General features: G+C 36.6%; 1 protein-coding gene across 44 annotated transcripts in view; it reads right to left on the reverse strand.

The window, feature by feature from the left end:
- The window catches only part of para (sodium voltage-gated channel paralytic), a 386,365-nt gene that overhangs the window by 120,947 nt on the left and 245,167 nt on the right, over nt 1-20,251 (reverse strand). For 33 of the 44 annotated variants that reach the window (XM_083141023.1, XM_083141055.1, XM_083141053.1 and 30 more), the window contains 3 exons: nt 17,953-18,168; nt 5,373-5,402; nt 2,998-3,153 (listed from right to left, as the gene is read on the reverse strand). In XM_083141023.1, coding sequence (XP_082997149.1) covers nt 2,998-3,153; nt 5,373-5,402; nt 17,953-18,102 — 336 coding nt within the window. In that variant the 5' untranslated portion in view covers nt 18,103-18,168. The remainder of the gene's footprint in view (nt 1-2,997; nt 3,154-5,372; nt 5,403-17,952; nt 18,169-20,251) is intronic. The other 11 variants (XM_083141029.1, XM_083141062.1, XM_083141066.1 and 8 more) reach the window with 1 other exon arrangement.

Consider the following 20,251-nt stretch of genomic DNA (forward strand, 5'->3'; position numbering starts at 1 on the left):
TAGACACATAAAGTTTGGAAAAGAATTCAACTCGAACTCTGAGAATAATGAATTTACAGGAGAATCCTATATTCCAAGTACGTGAGAAATGTATTTTGCACGTATAATTAAGTTTCTTCGTGGCGTTTACGACATATCTCTGTTCCCATTATTCCGGTTCTCTTTTTCCCCTTGGCCTATAATAAAAACGAAATACAGATAAATATGTATGAATTTGAATTGTTGTTTTAAGTCCACTTTATGCACAAGAATGCTAATCAGGACTGTGTCATGTCCCTCCACCGGGTATCGAACCTCTGATCCCTTGATTACAAGGCGACGACACCACTACGCCATCGGGGAGGCCATTATAAATAAATATGCACGAATGCATACAATCAATGGTATACTAGAATATTTTAGTAACTTATGAATGAGCAAAAATTTATATGCTTTTCATCGAATAAGTTTATTCCTTTTTTTGTCATTCTTGTTACCAGAGGATTTTTCAGTATTATAACCATCATTACCTAATTATTTCTGTTGAGTCATTTTTTCAAGTGTAATTTGCTTCTTACTATTATCTCTTCTATAGGTTCTGAAGTTTTGTAGCCAATATGTAAGCTTATCTGCCATATTTTATCTTTCTATCTACACTAGTTCTTGAGATATCAAGCTAAAACCGTCATGTAAGACACTATGTTTAGTATCTTGACGTCATTGTTACTGATTTGTTCGTTTACAAACATAGCAAATAGATTTTTTTACAACTGGTTTCCGAAAGGAAATGAAATGCAGTATGATTTATGATATTATTTACAGCACTTGTGGTAGCTTTCTCATGGCATATTGTTAGGGTAAAAAGCTGGTTGTGGCCGATGCGTGACTGAGGAGTTACAGAAGCGGTCGATGTTTCCATGACAACTGACAAACAGCTTGCCTGCAGTGTTACAATAGGAAACCGAATTTGTCAAATTGATTAACATGACTGCGTTTAACGTAACCTTTCTTCTGCCAATCTATAATGCTCTACTGCAGGAAAAATCGGCCATTTTGGGTGAAATATCGAACGCTATATATCCTAGTTACGGATCTGCAATTCTCGTTAGGCGCCTGCAGGTTCGATTCCCGGTTAAGAGATTGCGCCAATTTGCTCGTCCCGTACACATAGGCGACTTTAGACCCTCTCTTCCCCTAAAATTCCTCAAAATGTATGCACATTATACGTAAAAAATTAGCCTATTGTTGTCATTCATGCCCATCCCACAATATTTATGTGAAGTTGGCGCCACTGCACATACATATTAGCTTCGGATGTTTAAATGTAAAGTTTTCTCCTTTATTTAGTACTTCTGATTTCAATTCCCTGAGAGAAGTGTAAAAGTGGTAGTTTTTTTGTTTTTTTTTTCAAAAAAAGTCCATTTTAGTGGACCTAAGGTTTGAAGAAGATCCAAAATGACTCACACCGACAATCGAACCCATGGACTTAAAGAGCTATTGATATGCATATATTACCTTTCTGTGTTCTTCTTACTTTACTTTGCTTGATAATTAAATTAAATTTGCTGCCGGCACACTCAGAAAGGAACATTCATTGCTATATCTGGACTCAAATACGAAAACTTCAATGAGGAAATCGTCAGTTGACTGCCCAATACAATTGACCACAAAAGCATATCTACAATACACTTCTCTCTCTTCCCCTCCCCCAGCTCTCTCTCTCTTCCCCTCCCCCAGCTCTCTCTCTCTCTCTCTTTCTGTCTGTCTGTCTGTGTGTGTATGTAACCAGCTCACTTGCAAAATGATCCACTTTCGATCTCGCAACGGAAATTTCCGGGTTCGAATCGCGGCTTGAACATGAAAGTTCTTAGTGTGGCAATTAGAAAAAGTGGCAAACAATAATAAAAAACACACACCTCTCTCTTTCTGTGTGTGTGCCTGCTTACTTTAATACAGCAAATTAATAATACGACTGGTTAACGTTAAATGTTTATGTTCATGATGTAGCTTTGGTGAGCAACTGAATGCTACTAAAAATATAAATTCTCAAGTTTCAACAATCTATTGGATAAAGTAGCTGATTAAGACAGATGAATGCAAGTCAGTATCACTGTCGGAAGGGGCTTTTAATATAATGCTCTTTTAGTTATATGCGAGTTCATTATATGTACTCTACTCAACATTATTTTGCATTATTCTACAATTATTTTACTTTGTGTTTTCATTCTTCTTCTCGTTATATATCTATAGTGACTATGTATGTTATATGTACACTAAATATTTTGTTATTATTTATTTCCATTTAATATTAGAATGCTATTACATCCAACCAAAATTCTGTGATTCTACGCATTTTGGTTGACAGGTTAAGTTTTTTGGGTAAGTAATAAAGTATGTATGATATATGTTCCATTCTTACAGTTGTATATACTTACTTTACTTTATTATCTTAGGTATATAAATACGTTTGTGTGTGTGGCTGTATGACTTTATGTAGGTACTCGTATATTGTAAAAGAAAAAGTAAAGTGCTCCCCTGTGCATTGCACCACGCCATGAACGCGTATTGGGGGTGTGGAGTTAGGGCCCCACCCTTTCTTGATCACAGCCGAAGGTGGGGGTGATGTGATTAGCACCACGTCCATGGCCGCCTTTACCCCCCAAAGTTTCCTTCAGGTATCCACTTTGTACGACGCTGGGTGGGCGCTTGAACAGGTGGAAAAAATCCCGGTTCTCCCCCGCCGGGGATCGAACCCGGGTCTCTCGCATGGTAGTCGTATATTATTATTATTATTTTATTTGAAGAGAAAAGTATACAGGTGTAAGCTTTCCTGTAATTTGAGATTTTTTCTCTGTAGGAGACAAATCAATTAATAAATGAATAAACTAAAGAAGAACAATAGCATACATTTCTTTGTAATCTTTGCTCTTGAAAAATAAATGAAAGCTATTAATAATATTACTTCTAAGTTGGAAATTTTTAATTTAGCACATAAGAAAGAAAGGTATATTTACTTACTCTTTGATTGTGATAGAAACTATCAATATCTTCTATGGGGGTCGCGGCGAGTTCTGGGGGGAAATCTCCTTGCATTCTGGCTGGAATGGGCGCACCTTGCTCGAAATTCGGGTCCGGCTGTGGCCCTTCATCTTCGTCCTCGTCGTCATACCGAACCTGTTCCGGGGAGAAACAAAAGAAAAACGAAATCCTCGGTTAGAAAACTGTCCCTGATAGAGGTAGCAATAACATGTTTAATGTTGCTGAATCCAGAGAGAAATTAGGGTGAACTGCAGCCCAAGACACGAGTCAATTAAGATTAGAAGTGGAAGGTATACTCACAGATTTTGAAAGAAGAAAAACGTTAAAGATGACAGAGAAGATTGTCATTAAGAGAAAGGTTTCTCGTAATGTTGTTACTGCAATATGAGTTATAATGCATTTATGGTGAGTGAAATAAGTTTGTCATTTCTGTCTCAAAACATTTTTAAAATTCTACATTCATTAATAATTATTTTGTTTTAACCAAAAACTCAATGTGCTGACCAAGGCAGAAATTTATTTTATTTTAAAACATAAACTAAACGTTACGTATGAACCTTCTAGCAAGGTCTTCTTCAGGCTCTGTACCAAATATAAATGAAATCCTATTTGGTACAGAGTCTGAAGGAGACCTTGCTAGAAGGTTGATACGTAACGTTTAGTTTATGTTTCAAAATAAAATAAAATTCTGCCTTGGTCAGCATATTGAGTTTTTGGTTATCATAGAAACAAGGCTTAATGGTGTTATCATTTTGTTCTAAATATGCCAATATGCATATTTAAAGTTCAATGTTTCAATGAAAGATAAAAAGTATACAGTTTGAACGCTCTGTTATATCTAGTTAATCTTCGTTCTTTTTCTCTATCCTTAGTACTTATTGGGGCACTTGTCAAACGGCGATGATAGGTATGAAGGTTGTCAATAACTATAGATGGAATTGTAGAATAGGAAAGAAATATGGTGCAACAGGAAAACTGTCATATCACCTCTGACCTAATTGACATTTTGTGGTTTCACATTATCCAATAGCGAAAGAATTATTTCCATTGCAACTACTTGTACTACAAGAAATATACACGTTGCCTTCAAATCAGAAAACATTTTATGGCTGCTAATGAATATTACTAGTGATTAGTTTAATTCATGCTATTTTTATCTCATTTGTATCTCTTCTTGTGTATTTTATAGCATTTAATAATCCTAAATCTGGATTTTTCCATTACAGATAAAGTCATAGGTTCTATCTACGAGGGCTGTATAAATTCCCTTTGCACAAAACACCGTAGCTTGTGCATATTACATAAAAAAACAACTTTAACACTCACCATAACGCTTAAAACGAAAATTTTAAAACCTAAGTGTACACACACACACACACAATTATATAAATATGCAGTGAAACATATTGACATTTCGATTTCAGTTTAGACACAATTCTTCTAAAAAGACGTCGAATTTTCTGGATGAGTATACTCAAGAAAATAGTTGACGTAACTTACATATAGACTCTATCAACTATGATACGGTGTAGTAAGCATTGTGACCGTGGAATATAATACTAGAGGCACTATTACTATATTTACCCTTCAGTAGGTGAAAAATCGTTCTATTCTTGGCATCTAGTAATTCAAAGTGTCTATAATCAGTGAAGGTGAAATATATATATATATATGTGATTCTCTAACTTCTCTAATAATATTAAATATCTACTAAAATCAATACTTTCGTGCTCTAATTTTATTTTTAGTGAACGTTCGTAACAAATGTTTCTTTACAAAAAATAACTTCTAATGTCCCATTCCAGTCAGGCCATTCAGTAAGTGGCAAAAAAATTGGACAGCGGACTACAACAAATTGGAATGTATATTTTAGTCATGCAAGCGGCTATTTCATTGGCGAGTTCTTGCAGCCAATCAATCACCCAATAAGATTATGTCAACATATGTGAAACTGAGAAGCCTCAAGTCATAGAATTATATGTAGCTATATAAATATGTATTTTTTAAATGCTTTTACCCTTTAAAAAGGTATGTGTGTGTATATATAAAACCTATGTAATTTTAAAATGTTTTGATTATTTTCTATTTTGACTACATGGTGAAAATCATCCGTGCATGAGGTTGTAATGCTGCAAGCAGCTATATTTTAAAATCTTTTTTGGCACAAATTAGCAGCCTATAAAGCATTCCCTGAATGAAATAAATAAGAAGATATTTAAGAAAAAGTAGAAAATAGGAATTACACATGAAAGGTAAAAAGAAAGCAACCAGAAGCAAGGATGCAAAAGGCCATACAGCAAGCAGGTGAACAGAATGTGAAGAAAGAAATCTAGTTTACTTAGCAAAACCCTTACTTCTTTTTTCTTTTTCTTCCGCCCAAAATCCTGCAATTAAGAACGGAAGAGACATTGAAAAAACACAGAAACACACACCACACACATACACAGACAAACATATTCACTTTTTTAAAAAAGATACACAAGCTACATTGCAAACATACATAAAGGTGTTTTTTTTTAAAGTTACAGATAGGAAAGTAACACATTAACACATCCAAGAACACTCAGAAGTTCTGATAAGGTAAACAAATCAATGGGAAATGAGTTACGGATATCTTTTCTTGCTCCAGAAAAAAAATACAGAGGAAAATATGCGTATACACTTATGTGTGCATGATTGCGTAAGGAAGATATCTACATAAGTTGACACAGAGAGTATTCTGGTGTAGATTATTATTATATACACATATCAAGTGCATGCATACATAAACACTGAACAACGAATTCAAACTATTCACTTTGGTCGATTGTAGAAACATAGCAGTTCCGGTATCCGATAGAGTATACAATTCTCTAACCACTGATGCGTACTTTAGTTCTTTCTAGACAAACGCGTAGCGATTCGTTAAAGATTCTTCCGAGAAAATACACGCGATCTTATTTCTTCAACATCACCACGACGATGCGTCTGCTCACGCGTCGCTCCACCCACCCCATTCTCCGGAATTAACCCCAGTAAACTTTTGCCTGCTTCCCAAATTTATAAATACCTTGAAAGGACATCGTTTCCAAACCACAGAGAAAGTTCAGGTAAATGCGATATGAAAACCGGGCACCTTCACAGAAAGTGAGTTCCAATATTGGACGAAAGTTGGGAGTGGGGTATCGGCAGTAAAAGGGGCTGTTTTGAAAGGGACGGTGCTTAAAATGTTGTAAAATGTTCTGCAAACCTCTTCGTCTGTACTTTGACCCGCTTATCCATCCCTGCAGATCCGCATCACGAATACGGAAACTTTTCGTAGAAGACGCTAGGGGATGGTTTTTCCAGCGATGCTGACGCAGAAATATACAGGGAGTGCAAGGTCCCGACGAATGAAATCCTGTTCGGTTTTCAGGGCTCATCTTTGACTATCAGTCTGGCTGAACCTGACAGTATTGTTTACATTTTTGTTTTATTATTTCGAGACTGTAGACGAGATCGAGGCTTTTGTTTGGAGATCAAGTCGATAACAAAATAGGAGTTTAGATATCGAGAAGAGACCGAAAACGGGACAAATTTTCTAATTGAAAGGACGAAACAAGACTGTACAATTTCATCTCGTCTCGATATAATCTCTTCTGAGGTCGTACAAGCACTCAAATTGTGTATTTGTCTTATATTCGAAATATTATAATTGCCCTACACACTTTTCTTCACTGTTTAATGTAAAGTGTTGAAACTTGAAGAAGAAATATGCCTCAGGATATCACAGATGGTACATCTTACGTTTGACTTCGACGATTTACCTAGGTAATTATAATTTCTAGTTACGCAAACAATTTCTGCTATTGTGAGTTTTTCGCTCCAAACCTAGCGTACTGTAAAGACACGCTGCATATGTTACGCTTGGAGTCCAGCACGACATTAATCCTTGGATATAAGACACTATTTTTTTACACCCTCTTACATTCTTTCCCAGGGTTCAACAGTATGAAGAATATTGTCATATCCAGAGTGTATGGTGGGCACTGTAGCATAATAAACGCAATTAATGCACTTCCTTAGCTTCAAAGTAGTTGCAATGCTTCAATGTCTCGCCAAAGAACTGTCGAACGATAATCACCCATTATTCTAATTTCGGGAAGATGTTACTACGAATTATGTTCGTATAATGCTTAAAATGAGAGCTTAAAAAAAATTACACCTCTTGCGATTTGAGGTAATTAAAGGAATAAAGTCGACGAAATATATGGATGCAGATACAGGAGCCCAGGCCAATAGAGTTCTTGATAAGAAATCATTAAAACGGGAAGCCATTTTAAACTGGCAATAAAATTAGTGTCTTGACAAAACTAGGAAATATGAATTTCATATGAAATACACGTGATAGAATTCTCATAACTGTAATTACGTCACACTAATTTCAAAACAATCTGCTTTGAACTTTAGCTCACATTTATTGTAACTTCCAATGCAAGGAAAGAAATTCAAACGTCGCCGAAACTATCGTCTGTGCTACAACCCCCCTTGGTCCAATATTTGCCTTCATTATTGTAAATATCGCATGTTTTAGTTGATGCTACCACCGTATAGTGGTTAAAAGTGCGATCAATTTTGTTGGAGTTATATCCCATATGCAGTGGCATAAAACAGCGACAAATACCGTATATATTGAATTTACTGAGCGGTTAACATTTTGCCTAGTGTAAATTAACTCAAACTCTGAATATAGAATGTATTTATATCGGGGTTCCTCGGGGTTTAATGTAGGTTATAATCCCTTCCTTTGGTCCAACTTTTGAACAACAGAACGTTCTACATACAAAAGAGATAAAATAAAGTCATCTCCCTCGTCTTGTAAGATTCCTGGAAACGTCGTTGGAAGTTCATCATCCTTAGTTCATTGTCTGACGAGTAGGCCAGAGCCGTTAAAACCCTGTGACCATCTTGATTGCGTCAAGAATGTTATAAAGCGTTTAAACTATAAATAAAACAGCTCTGGCAGTCTCGGAACTCACCTATACATCTTCAGGTGAGTTTTAAAAGTAATTCTCAAGGCACAATAGGTTTTTGAAGTAGAAGAAGTCTTTGACCTATGACAATAAAGTTAGTATATTGTCATATTTAGATTTGAAATGGTTAGGCTCAGTTCAGAGTTCCACATTTGTGCAATAATAATAATATTTTGGTCATATAATTACTCCAAATTTATACATATAATGCAATTAAATGTGTCTGAAATTACTATTTGAACCAATTTTAATAAATATTATGTTTAAAAGAGCGAATTTGTATATTACGTAGGATAAAATTGTCAAATTGTGCAATATTTTAAATTCATATCTTCAAACATATGTGTTCTTTCAAGGAAGCAAGATAAGAAACATTCAAATTTATAATTAAATTTATTGAAATTGTGTACATTTGCATTGATTGCATCAAGGTTTATATACAAAGGCCAACTCTTTAAGATTGTTCAGTGTATAAATATTCTTGATATTTTGTAACAACATGCAAAAAACAGTAATTGTAATTGCTAGATAAGTATATTGTTATATACATTGCAAAATAGATGATTCAGAGCAAATACTTATGTACATTTAGATCTCAAATGTTAAGGAGGTTAAGCACTTAGCATTCAAATCATAAAAAGAAACAATTGAAGATGACACATGCTAAAAATCTTTCTGGAAATAGTTCCTCTGATACTAGTTGCCTGTGAAAATTGGAAGGATCCTATGATGGAATAAGAATAAGTAAAAACGTAGCAATTTGGGATGGCTTCATAATTGTACAATTCTCGATGTTTTTTTTAAAAAAGATTGGACTTTGCAATTTAATCATACATAGGTTGTTTAAGCAATATAAAAGTATTTTTTTCCCATAACTGGATCTTGAAAGAACTTTGATCATGGCATAATCTTTAAAAAAAGATTGGAAAGTTGTGGAATGGCACTAATATATATAAACAACATCATGTTGAATTTGAAGCAGTTAATTGATATCTGCTTTCGTCTACAGTAACAAGCAAGCTTATAAGTGATTTAATTCCTAAATGGATCTTTGAGGAATGTTACATAAAGTGACACATATATATTCTAAATTTGGACGTGATTTAGCCAGATATTGAGTTTTGAAAATGGAAAAGCAGAATTGTAGAAATCCTGGATGAAGAAATTTATACTCAAGTAGAACTCTTGCTTGTAAAAAATATGATTCTTCTTCGAGAACTACGTAGATATTTCAGGGAAAAGTTATGTGTGTGCCTAATGTAAATAGAACTTCTTCGAGAAATTTGTCTAAGACATATTTTCTTTATTTAAATTTCATTTATATGTTATAAATGATTGTTTTCGAATGTATAATTTGATGTTGTTTCATCTTTTTTTTTGTTGTTAAACCAATGTATTTTACATAAAATTACCCATAACTGTTTCAGTACAAAAAATCTATTTCTTAGTACATGTAAGACAGTAATTCCTTTTCAGAATGTAACCGTAGCTCCCTACTGTACTACACATTTATTTGAATTCTGATTGTATGCCATATATTCAGTGTTCGGAAAGTAACTAGTTACAGTTACAGTTACTTGCTTCAAAAAGTAACAGAGTTACAGTTAGTCATTTTGAAAAGTAACTCCGTTACAGTTACAATTACAGTTACTTTCTTGCAAATAATTTACACACAATCAATAATCTGGTACAAGATACAAGTCTTCATATATTTATATTATCAGTATTTTATTTTAGAAATTTGCAGTGGGGGGAGGAGAATTCTACTAACTGTATGGAAATTGCATGAGATAATAATTTTATACCACCAAACATACAGTTACTTACTCACTCACTCACTCTCTCTCTCTCTGACACATACGCACACTTATGATTGAATTAGGTTATTTTACGTAGATTTTCTGCCACTTTTGGCTAATCACGACGATGAGTGATGATATGATAAAAATTGATGAAAGGTCACTCACAAAGAACACTCATGGCCAAGCAAGATTCGAACCCGGGGTTCCTGGTGCCGTAGTGCGGTTTCCAATGTTTCTATATTACTCATAAAGTCACAAAGGTAACATACATATGAGACAATATTCCCTTGGTTGGCCTGTCATCCCCCACCCCACTTCCTTAGAATGTGTGTACCGACATGACACTCGAGCCTATAACAATTATAATGTTTATAATTAATACAATTACTACATACCTGCACTTATGTAAACAAAAAAAGCATTGATGCAACATTAATATTTTTTATGAGCTTTAGTGAATGATAAAATATGTGTGTGCAATAATTGGTTCATATTTGTTATTAATGATGGTAATTTGTGTAGCTATATCTGCACACATGTAAACAAGAAATGAAGCAATGAATCAATAACAGAATGGTAAGTTTCTTGAAATTTAGTGATGAAATAACTCCGACCCCCCCCCCCTTCTCAGGCAAGTAAGTTTCTTGAATGGCACAAATAAACAAGGGTTGAGACGCCTCACTCCCCTCCCCTACAAAAATCTCGAATAATTATAATTTAAGTACGAAATTATCAGTTTTATATGCCCTGTTTGTGTCATGAGAAAAAAAATCTATTTGGTTCAATATTTCTTGTTAGTTCGTTCAATTTTTGTTACCCGTTGCGAGTCCAGGAAAAGAAATAAACAAGTGCCATACTGTTGCTACAAAGGAAGCCACATATTTACTATTTTATTAAATATATTTAAATTTTCAAGAACTTGAAAGCTTTGAAAATATATTTTCACAGGAGGGAGGGGGTGTTGAGGTATATAAAGAGTGTGACACAGAGAAACATATTTCAAGTGCTTATGCGTTATCAATGAAGCCAAGAATTACATTCTAAACTTACCCTTCCAGTCTTCCTGCAGAAGATTACATTAACAAGCGAGTGTGATGGTTGGTTCTTCCTCTTCGTTGGTTTGCCACATGAGTGTTGCAATTATCACAGTGTTGTTGAGAAAATGATTTCGCAAAGGACTACTGCGCTCGCGAAAAAAATTCCATGTAGGCTATCTTCCGCGTACAATTATTGTTCCACTCTGACAAGGGTTAGATGAGAGAACAGCATACGCTGAATTTCGCCCGCTAAATAAAGATATATTATTATTATTATTATATGCAAATAGACGTTCTGCGGTGGATGACCGAATCCGAGTCACCATGACAACTCTCTCATTCATTGTGAAACTATTTTCTTGCAAATTCCATGGATTGAGAAAAGGGATGAGGGGAGGTTGTCCTTGGCCCCCTTGGTTCTTATATATATGACTTGACCATCACTTCAAGGGGTAATGCCTTGACGCTTGCCACTTGGCCAGTTCCAGGAATTGGGTATTGCTTGAGGATATCGCCAAGCACAGCTTCCAACTGTCTGGCAGGAAAGTGTGGCAACGCAAATGAATGGCGAAGAGGAAAAAAAGTAGGCAACAATTTAGTGTCGTGAAGTAACTTTTGAAACGTTACTTCTGCTGAAAAAGTAACTCTGTTACAGATACAGTTACTTGATTTTAAAAGTAACTACTTATAGTTACATTTCTTCAAAAAAGTAACTGTTACTTGTAACTAGTTACTTCCAAACACTGCATATATCAGACAGTTATAGGATGTGATGATGTGTCGATTAGAACTTCAGATATAACCGAGAACATTTACCAGTCACACTGATTATGGTGTAAAAAGTAATTGGTGAGACATGATTTAACAGAATTGGTTGACTATGCTGTCTTCTCTATTCTCTGTCTCGTTATGGACCCCAACGATAGCCACACGTACATCGATAAATAGGGTCGGTCCCCGCGGCGGAGTGGTTAGAACATCGCGCTACGACGGCAGGGGTCCCGGGTTCTAATCCCGACCTGGGCATGGATGTTTGTGAGTGTCCATTCATCAATTTCATCACATCATCACTCATGCCCATTCCCAAATTAGCCAAAAGTGGCACAAGAAGTGAAGTAAAATTAAGTAAATCAATCAATCGAAAAGTCAAAAAATAGGCCACGATTACTGTAATGCGAAATGGCTGTAATCAAACCGGAAAAGACCTAAAGAACGTTCAAGAATATTGAGCTCAACACGCCACGTTTCCAATAAGCGCGAAGTTTAAACATTAGGAAATAGTCTCGCGTTCTTTCCGAAACTTCTATTTTGAACAATGGAAAATCATGAAACTAAATTGCTTTCTGTCTCAGAAACCAATCCCAAGAACAGAAATGAAAAAGTCAGTGTAGAAAAGAGAGAAGCTACTACACCAACTAATACAAGTCACTACTTCTACTTCAATACAGCTGTACATACCATACAAGGATGAAAAAATTTAGTACAATTTTCCTGCACCCTTCCTCCTCTCAGTCTTCTTCCACGTTCACACTGCTTGGGAGTTCACAAACACTATTTTATTTCAACTCTTTCACTACACTTGCACTGTTACCTGAGTGATTCTTAAATTTTCTCACATTTATTTATTTAGTAGCCCCCCCCCTTTCACATGTGTTCGCTATCCCCACTGAGCTTCTTTGCTCTCTTTGCCCAGGCATAGCGTAGGAAAGTTCCCAGATTCCTTATTTGCGCCTCCCCCTCTCGGTCTCTCCCTCCTAATAACGCTTATCATTATATTCTCAATGTTAGCTTCATTTATTTCCCTGATATATTTTTGTCTTGCCTCCCCTGTTTCTTTGCACTGGAGGGGAATGTGAAATTTCGTCTCGTCTTCACCGCATAGCGGGCATTCTACGCTCCTGTCCTCCCGTTTTAGTTTAACTTGTGCCCATCCCCCCAGTCTGAACCAGGCCAATCCTGACCTTTCTTTTGCCCCACATAAATCCACATAGTTCCTCCTTCCCCATTCTCGGTCCGTATCCACTATTTTCGGTGATGTTAACGATATTTTTGCGTCGCATTCTGCCACAATTTTCTTTTTGTTAATGTCTTCCAGTCTGGCACGTATGGCCCCTAGCATCTGCATATCAATTCTCCCCTCTATTCCCTCTTCCCACACCCATCCCAGCCCTATACTGTATAATTCCGTCTTTATTTTTGCTACCCACTGCCTCCCATTACCCCCACTTATCTGTGATTGTACACAGAGTTTATTCAAATTCCCCCCCTCCCTGGTGATCAGTTTTGTCCAGTATTCAATGCTCCTCATTTTGGCATCCACTCCCTCTCTTAGTTTTCCCATTTCCCCAAGTACCCCACATGTTGCCATACTCCTCCCTACTCCTAGCCCTTCTTTTAGGAATCTAGACTTTACGACGTTTACGGTTTCCCCTCCCTCCCAGACCCATAGTTCGATGCCATAGAACAGTGTTGCCTTAACTGTGGTCTCGTAGACCCCCTCCAGAATTTTGATTGGTATATTTGGTACTTTGTATTTTATTTTTCTTGTTTTTTCCAACGCAAACATTGCTTTACATTTATTCCTGTGTACGTACCTTGCCCACCTGCCCATCATTGTCATCACCATGCCTAAATAATCGTACTGTTTCACCCTATCGATACTTGTCCCTCCGTATTTCCATTGTTCATCCTTACCAAATACATACCTATTCTTAAATACTATTATTTTGGTCTTCTTGATATTTACTCCATGGCCCACTTCCCGCAATATCCATGTACGCAATGTGTCGAGACCGTTCAGTAGACCCGCTGTTGTGTTCGAAATCAGTACCAGGTCGTCTGCGTACAACAGAAGCGGCACCTTTACGTCGGATATCGTTGGTGGATCCGTGTCCCTCTGCGCTATTTCCTCCACGATATAGTTCATAAAGAGGATAAACAGCAGAGGGGAGAGAACGCAACCCTGCTTCACCCCCAGTATTGATTCATTTGCACCTGTAACGTCCTTATTCCCGCACTTTACGCAAAACTTAACTTTTTCTTATGCCGCTTGGAGAGATCTGATCCTTCTGGCAGATACCCCAACGTCACACAATTTTCCCCACAACATTTGCCTGTTAACCGTGTCAAACGCCTTTTCGAAATCCACGTAGCAGCAATATATTTTATCCCTTTTGACCCCTAGTTTTTCTTGTATCAATGTCTGAAATAAAATTACATTGTCTATTGTCTGAAAATTTTTCCGAAATCCAGCTTGCAGGGGGAAAGGACATAAAAAATTTGGCACCATTTTTGTAAGCGTCTATATAATATCTGGCAGTACACTTTGCTCAGTACCGACAGTAATGAGATCCCCCTGTAATTGTTAGGATTACTTTTTTCCCCCTTACCCTTGAAGATGGGGCAAATGATGGTATCCGACCATTTTTCCGGAAACAGCCACTTCTGGTACAGCCCATTCATAATTTCCCTGCCCATTTTCGCCATCAGTGAGTTTTTTTGTGCCCTTTATAATCTCATCGGTTAAGCCATCCCTGCCTGCCGCCTTCCCGTTTTTTAGCCAACACATACAAATAGAATGTGACGCACACCTCTTAAAACGTCGTAAGTGTTCTCCTTTTTGGTTTATAGTGAAAAATAGTACATTGAAAATCAGAAACACCTCACTTCAGTACGGATAGATTACACCTATTTGCACGAGGAAATGCATTACAATGTAATTATTTACTGGTATTCACGTTTCGTTCTCTTATCAAAAATCTTTCTTATGAGAGGTAAAATCTATTCATTTAAGATATTCTCGAATGAAAGAGATTTGTTGAATTTATTTTTAGTACAGGGAGGTGGATGTGAAGAATTTTGTTCCTTTGGTCACGTGCTACTTGTATAACTGAAAAAGTTGAAATAATACTATCATTACAGACTCAATTGTCCAAATCAGACCGTGGTTAGCTATGTTCCAACCAGTTTCCGGTTGTGAGAATTACGAGAACAAATCATTCTCTATCAAAATTATTTTGAGAGTATTTTATAAAGAATTAAAGTAAATGATCGAAGTGGATAATTTCTTCGAGAAAATTCTTCTTTGAAAAGAATATCCTAATTTGAAAAAAAGGTTTTGCATTATTACTCCTTCCAAGATGTTCAAGGCGTTTCTGTAACTGCCGATACTTCTTCCTTTGGAATACCCTACAGCACACAGCACAGGGACATTTCTTTAATAAACTTTCTGATTTTTTGTAACTTTACCAATGATAATTTACAAGGGAGAGGTTGACGGACCGGTCCGACTTCCCTCCCCTCCCCTCCCCTCCTCCCGACGTCAATGATCCATGGCAAGTCGAGAGTCCTTTCAGTTCAACCACTGTTTCTGTGCGTCATTGTCTTAAAATTTAGCCTTGTACTATTGAACGAATAATTTCATTGACAGTGACAGCAATAAGGGCGGGAAGCTTCAAGCCGGTCAATTCATTATGTCAACGCCCTTCAACAGAGAAGAAAAGTTGGCAGTAAAATTAGCTTTTACCCCAAGTTGCTACACATTTGATATGTGCTATTTGGGATTACGACAAATACAACTAACGTTTGATCAGGATTGTATTGCCAAAGGCTTTGAGATGTGGGAATTCTACATCCAAATACAACAGGAAGGTCTAAAGTCTCATTCGTCCTATCCGTTCGAAACAAAACCAAAATTCAGAAAGTCCAAAATTCATATCCTCCCAACCCTAAACGCAAACCAAATGTTGAACATGGCCAGACGCCGAAAATTACATCTGTGTTGCTTTATTCATAATCTTTTACAAACCAAAACACCTAAAAACCTATTCCATAAATTAAAATTCAGAAGGGAAATACATGATTACAAAACAAGGGGAAAATCGAAACTTGAACTTCCAAAGCACACTCTAGTGTTTTTCGAATCATCACTTACATATTCAGCTGCAAGAGCGTGGAATGAACTTCCTCCTTTCATGACGTCCCTCACTAATCCCAACAAGTTCACAGACAAACTGAAAAATCTATTGTTAAATGAACAATATCTGTGTTCCAGCACTCACGAATAATAGCTCTCACTTCTGAACCAAGTTCCTAAAAACAAATATTTTCATTTTCATTTTGCTTGTTTACTTTCCCCCTTACATGTTGTCAACCCTTGACGATATCACACCAAGCACAATTGTGTCAATTAATTTGTGTATCCTTTGTGTATTTGTTTTCAATCTTTTTTCTTAGCGTGTAGACGAGCCTTTGTTCTCAATTTTGTATTTGTTCTTTTTGTGTCTTCTTTATGTTTCTGTCTTTCTTCTTTGTTTTGTTTATTATTGTACAAACATTTAGTAGGTAGAATGTATTTAGTATGTATATGTATCCATTGGGGTTAGGTGGTAGAACAGCTGGGCTGAACCTCGCCCTTTAATAAAGGAAAATTGAAATTGAAATTCCCATCCAACGAGTTGCCTCCTGGCAGACCTCTTGTTTAGTTTTGGTATATTAGTGGAGAAAGAGCCCTACTACAAAAGATGAGATGAATATATCTTCATATAAGAAGTGCACGAGGAGAAATAATAGGAATAAATAGCTGCAGTAAGAAACTGAATCGTCAATTAACTTTGTTTTGAGTGAGTGATTTGCTTCATTTTATTTCGCTTTTCTGTCACTTTTGGGTAATCGCGAAAATGAGAATGAGAGATGATATGATGATGAAACACTCACAAAGAACACACATGCCCAGGCCGGGATTTGAAACCGGAACCCCTGGCGTCTTATCGCGTTGTGATAACCACTCAGTCACGGAGATTGGCTACATCAACTGTGTAAAAGTACACACACACACACACACACACACACACACACACACACACACACACACACACACACACACATATATATATATATATATATAGGAAAGTAGTAAGAGATATGGCACTCAGATCCAGACACCTTTGTGAAACGTACAGAATTCATACATTGGTTGAGATGGATCTACGGTGTTGTGTTAACTTGGAAATAAAGGTTATTGAATAGAAGATAGAACAGTACTACTAATGGGTAGAGACCCAATTCGGGTTGTGGTGTAATTGACAAAAATCATTTATCAACCATCATTGTAAGTTATGTGAGCATGTAAGCAGACCTGGGAGATAAAAATATCGGCCTCGATATATCGATACTACCAACGTCGATATCGATATTACTGAGATGAACGATAGCCTACAAACAACCTTATTCTTTACTTAAATTGTAGTTATAACGGTTCCATTGTGAGTGAATGGGTTTGGTACAACGTTAAAGTGTCCATGACTGCACATGTCAAAAGCAACAGTATCATTCATTAATGCTTATTTTTAGTTCCTCGATAACACGATGAGGGTGGCGGATGCTTGAGAACTACGCACTAAGGAGCGAACGACTATATTGTGTTTTGGGACTTGCCTTATTCAAAAAATAACACGATTCACTTTCTCTTAGTTAAAAATCCAATTCAAATGTTGTACTGAAAGATATTAGTTATATCGATATCATTGATATTTTCTATATATCAACTCGATATCAACCGAACTTTGATATCGATAAATTGATATCTCACAGCGCTACAGATAAGCAATTGATTACTTGTACTCTGTTAAAACGAAAGAAGTACAGATGCTTCTATAACCTCAAGACTTGCCGTTTTAAGCCGTTGCTATGCTTATATATCGTCAAGAGTCTATTAATAATTCTTATGGTTTCATTAATTTTGAAGGCTTTAGTAAAGAAGGACTACGACAGAAGCGAATCCAAGAGTTCCATTAAAGGCTAAAATTATAGAATTTGGTTTTAGTAAATTAAAGGCTGACGAGAACAATAAATTTGCAAACTGGTGAAACAATGTATTTAGATTTTCCAACAATGAATGTTGATATTACCAGAAAAACTATACCTCACCTCCAGTTTCTCTAGTAGTAGTACTACTCAGTGACCTACCAAAATCCACCTCACGACCAACAGTTTGGGTAACATTGGGACTTCAAACTGTAGCATACTTACAGCTAAATCTGGACACGAAATGCGAACACTCGTTAGATTATTAAGAAAATAATAATAATAGTAATAATAATGTACCTCTCCTTCAGCTCTCTTCTTTTCCAGCTCCTTTTGCTTGGCATATTCCTCAGCTATTCTAGCCTCGATCGCAGCTAGGGATTCCCTCGTGAACGGACGGAATAAGCTGCGTTCTTCCTCAGAGATGATACTCTCTGAATCTTCGGACATGGTCCACTCTCCCGGACGCTAGTGATACGAGCGTGGGAGTACTCTCATTTCCAGCCTGCACCACGCCTGCAAGAAGAAAACAGATTATTAGATACAGCCTCGAACCAATCTACAGTCTTACAAGTGCATTGTTTACATTGTGTTAGTTCAAATCCCGAGGGCTGAAACGCAATCAGCAGATGCGATACCTCTTCGGAGAATGTGTATACTCTATCCCGGGAATCTCTGGAGCAAGGCGCGCATAAAGGTAGGGACGGGAAGGGAGGAGCGAACCAGTATAGAGTCACTCGGAGGAATGTGGCCATCGGGGTTAAATGCCCATCCCCTCGTATCTCACACAACGTTAATGTTATGACAACTCTCAGACTCTTGTTTGAAAGCACCCTCCGTAGTGAGACGAGGGAGCAGGGTTGGAGCTTGTGAGAAGAATCTGAAACCATTCAGGGTTAATTTCATGAGATAAGACAATTTTTGAGGTAATAATTTTTTGGACGTTGCTGTATTAACAGTGTGCAATAATATTCCCAAGAGAGAAAGAAACTGAATTATATTTAGTGTAAAGATCAAGTCAGGGAAACATATCTGCAGAGTGAAACTGCCGCATGGTGCTCAGAGTTGCCAACCCAGTGATTCAATTTTCTGCTTGTAGCTGTGGGGCGATATGCCCACAGAAATTAAGTACAATATGCCCATGGGCGTTATTATGAGAAGAAAGGACCACAATGTGACTGGATCCAGTGTATTCGTTGTAGTATGTGGATTCATGAAATATGAACTAAATTCAGGTCCATGTGTCCAAATTGCAATGCAATTTCTCACAAATGTAAACAGTAAAAGAGGCTATGGTAAATTCAAATTAAATGTTGTTAGAAACGCTATGCTTGTCTGTACAAATGATGTTTTGTTTACGAAAGAAACGCTAATAATCTTCCAGTTAATGCTGTGTATTATTTTTGTTTAAATTTGTCATGTCAAGTATTACAACAATTGTTTCTTGTATTGGACATTTTAACCCTAATGGGTGGGCATTTTTCCCTGAACACGGGTTGATTTGCCCAAATTGACGTTCATCTGTTTATTTTTCTATGGTTCTCTTGCTATGAGACTTACAGTAATAAAACTTATAGGTAACAATAACAAAATATGTAGCTTTCATTCGACATTCTTTTCATTGCGACACTTCTTCATTTAGCGAAGCTATAAACCGCCAAAAAAAAGTTGGGCGTATTCCCCCGAGTGACTCTATGCTACAGCAAAGGCTGGTAACTGCAGCCGTCCTTTCCGCTCCACGGAATCCCCTTTCCTAGCACTTGTTCATTGGTTGAGTCCTCTCGAGTCGCTACTTGCCTATGTTCGCTCGCTCCAGAGATTTCAAGGATAGAGTATAAGTTATTTCGCGAAAATTTAAAATCAGAAGACGTGGTGGATATCTTCCGAAGTATACGTAAAGCAAAACTGAAGTTCGATCTTACTTTAAAGATAAGTGAAAGGTGAAAAACTATTTGCCAGTTTTGCTCTTTTCTACTTTTCTAGCCGGCCTCCGCGGCGAAGTGGTTAGCACAGCACGCTACAGGTTCAAATCCGGCCTGGGCATGGGTGTTCTTTGTGAGTGTCCCTTCATTAATTTCATCATATCATCATTCATCCTCATCTTTGCCATTAGACAATAGAAGTGGCAGAATATTAAAGTAAAATAAACAAAATCAATCCAAGCCAAAATCTATTTTCTCCTCTTGCATTATTTTTATTTTTATTGTCACTTTCTCTATTTCATATTCCTGTCATAAATTTGTAAGATTTAATGTAATTTGTCAGATTTGCTGTTTCATTTTTGTGCTTTTGCGTTATTTATATTTTATTGCCATTCTTTCTACGTATTTTTGTTACCTTTCAAATCTTGTATAGAATTTTATTATATTTGCCAATTTGTTATTTTTCATATATTATGGTTAGTACTATTAACAAATACGTAAATAAGTATCGAAATGGTTAAATAATGAAATAAGCAAATTGAATAAACAATTACCAAATAGAGGACATTTGACCTTTTTTGAACAGCTTTAATGTCACTTCGCCGCTCCGTTCCAACATTATTTGCGTGATTGCATTGCGTTAAGGGGATAAAACGTACAATGACGGATTGTCAGGA

The sequence above is a fragment of the Lepisma saccharinum genome, chromosome 19 (assembly GCF_977018435.1).
Source record: "Lepisma saccharinum chromosome 19, izLepSacc3.1, whole genome shotgun sequence".
NCBI lineage: Eukaryota > Metazoa > Arthropoda > Insecta > Zygentoma > Lepismatidae > Lepisma > Lepisma saccharinum.